This window comes from Penaeus vannamei, chromosome 26 (genome assembly GCF_042767895.1).
Source record: "Penaeus vannamei isolate JL-2024 chromosome 26, ASM4276789v1, whole genome shotgun sequence".
NCBI classification, from domain to species: Eukaryota; Metazoa; Arthropoda; class Malacostraca; order Decapoda; family Penaeidae; genus Penaeus; species Penaeus vannamei.
This window is the reverse complement of record NC_091574.1, coordinates 3596726-3598064: the sequence shown is the minus strand read 5'-3', so window position 1 is coordinate 3598064 and position 1339 is coordinate 3596726. Positions and strand designations below refer to the sequence as shown.

The 1339-nt window shown below is 45.0% G+C and overlaps 1 protein-coding gene across 1 annotated transcript in view; it reads right to left on the bottom strand.

The window, feature by feature from the left end:
- Positions 1-867: 867 nt before the first annotated feature.
- Positions 868-1339, bottom strand: part of LOC138866531 (crustacean hyperglycemic hormones 4-like) — a 2456-nt gene continuing 1984 nt past the window's right edge. Inside the window, exon 3 of the mRNA XM_070139603.1 lies at positions 868-1213. Within this exon, the coding sequence (XP_069995704.1) occupies positions 1108-1213 (106 nt within the window). The 3' untranslated portion in view covers positions 868-1107. The remainder of the gene's footprint in view (positions 1214-1339) is intronic.

Genomic DNA, 1339 nt, shown 5'->3' with positions numbered 1-1339 from the left:
GAGAGAGAGATAGAGAGAGAGAGAGAGAGAGAGAGAGAGAGAGAGAGAGAGAGAGAGATAGATGAATGAATTGATGATAGATAGGTAGATACATAAATAAATAAATGGAGAGAAAATGAGTTTCAGTAATACTTTGTGATTCTCTTTTCATTATCATCTGACGGTCTTTCTCGTAATGAAAAAAAAAAAATTCTAATAATAGGCACCAATTCAAGTTCCGTCACTTTGGTAAACAACGCATTTATTCAGATCAATTCTTATTCCTAAAACTATTTCGCACAATTGGTACAAAACTATTTCGTACCACTACGTTATGGGATTAAAAAGGCAGTTGATGCGAGCAACTTTTAGTCCGAGTTTATTCAAGGGCGAAGGAGAGGCGGCCCCCAGCTTCACCCCCAGGCCTTGACACAACCCTAAGCCAGACCATTTTCCCTTTTCTCCCTCTCTCCGTCTTCCCTTAGGCTCTTTCTAATTCTCCTTTCCCTATCGTTCATTATTCCCCTTTTCCCTCCGCCATCTCCTCCTCCAGCAGCAGAGTAGAACCAACCTAAAGGCAGTCAAAGGCTTGTCTATCCATCTATGATAACTATTCCTTTATCTATATATCTATCCGGTAGATATGCATGTCTAGCCTGAAAGATATGCATCTATATCCGTGGATATGCGTGTTGGTTTATGAGAATCTTCACTGGGTCGGGCCTTGCACAATTCTAACAAACCAATCAGAAATGTTCATTCAGAATGGGAGCATTTTCCTTTCCAATTCACATTTCAGAAACTGGTTCATGTAGTTCCTCCGAGAAGGAAATGGAGATCGTAATAAAAAAAGATCGTAAAATTGGAAAGCTTCAAAGGTTTGCAGTTTGAGTTTATTCAGAAAGGCCTTGACACAACCCCGCACCAGACTCGTCCATCTCCTCCTCCAGCAGCAGAGCAGAACCAACCCAAAGGCAGTCAACCTCAAGCAGGAAATGAAATTTGGCGCAGCGGGTGTCCGAAGTTCGAGCCACGCGAAAGCAAAATGAAGAACGACCTGCTCGAAGCCGTTCGTGAATCCGGGTCGTTCGCAGACGCCGTCGAGGAAGGTCGGTTCCGGGAAGAGCTTTATTTGCCGACGGTCTGCAGGGCCGACATGTGCTCCTCCTGAAGGTGGCTCGGGATCAGGTACTCGAGGCAGTCGAGGAAGATGAGGTTGTAGTAGCAGTTACTCCTGGAAGGGAAGGTTCAGCGAGATTAGGGAGGAAATCAACTGAACACTTTCTGTGCGATCGGATTGGAATGGTCACTTATCGTCTCGAATCCGTTGCGGTGGTTCCCGGCCTTGTTCATTCTGCGG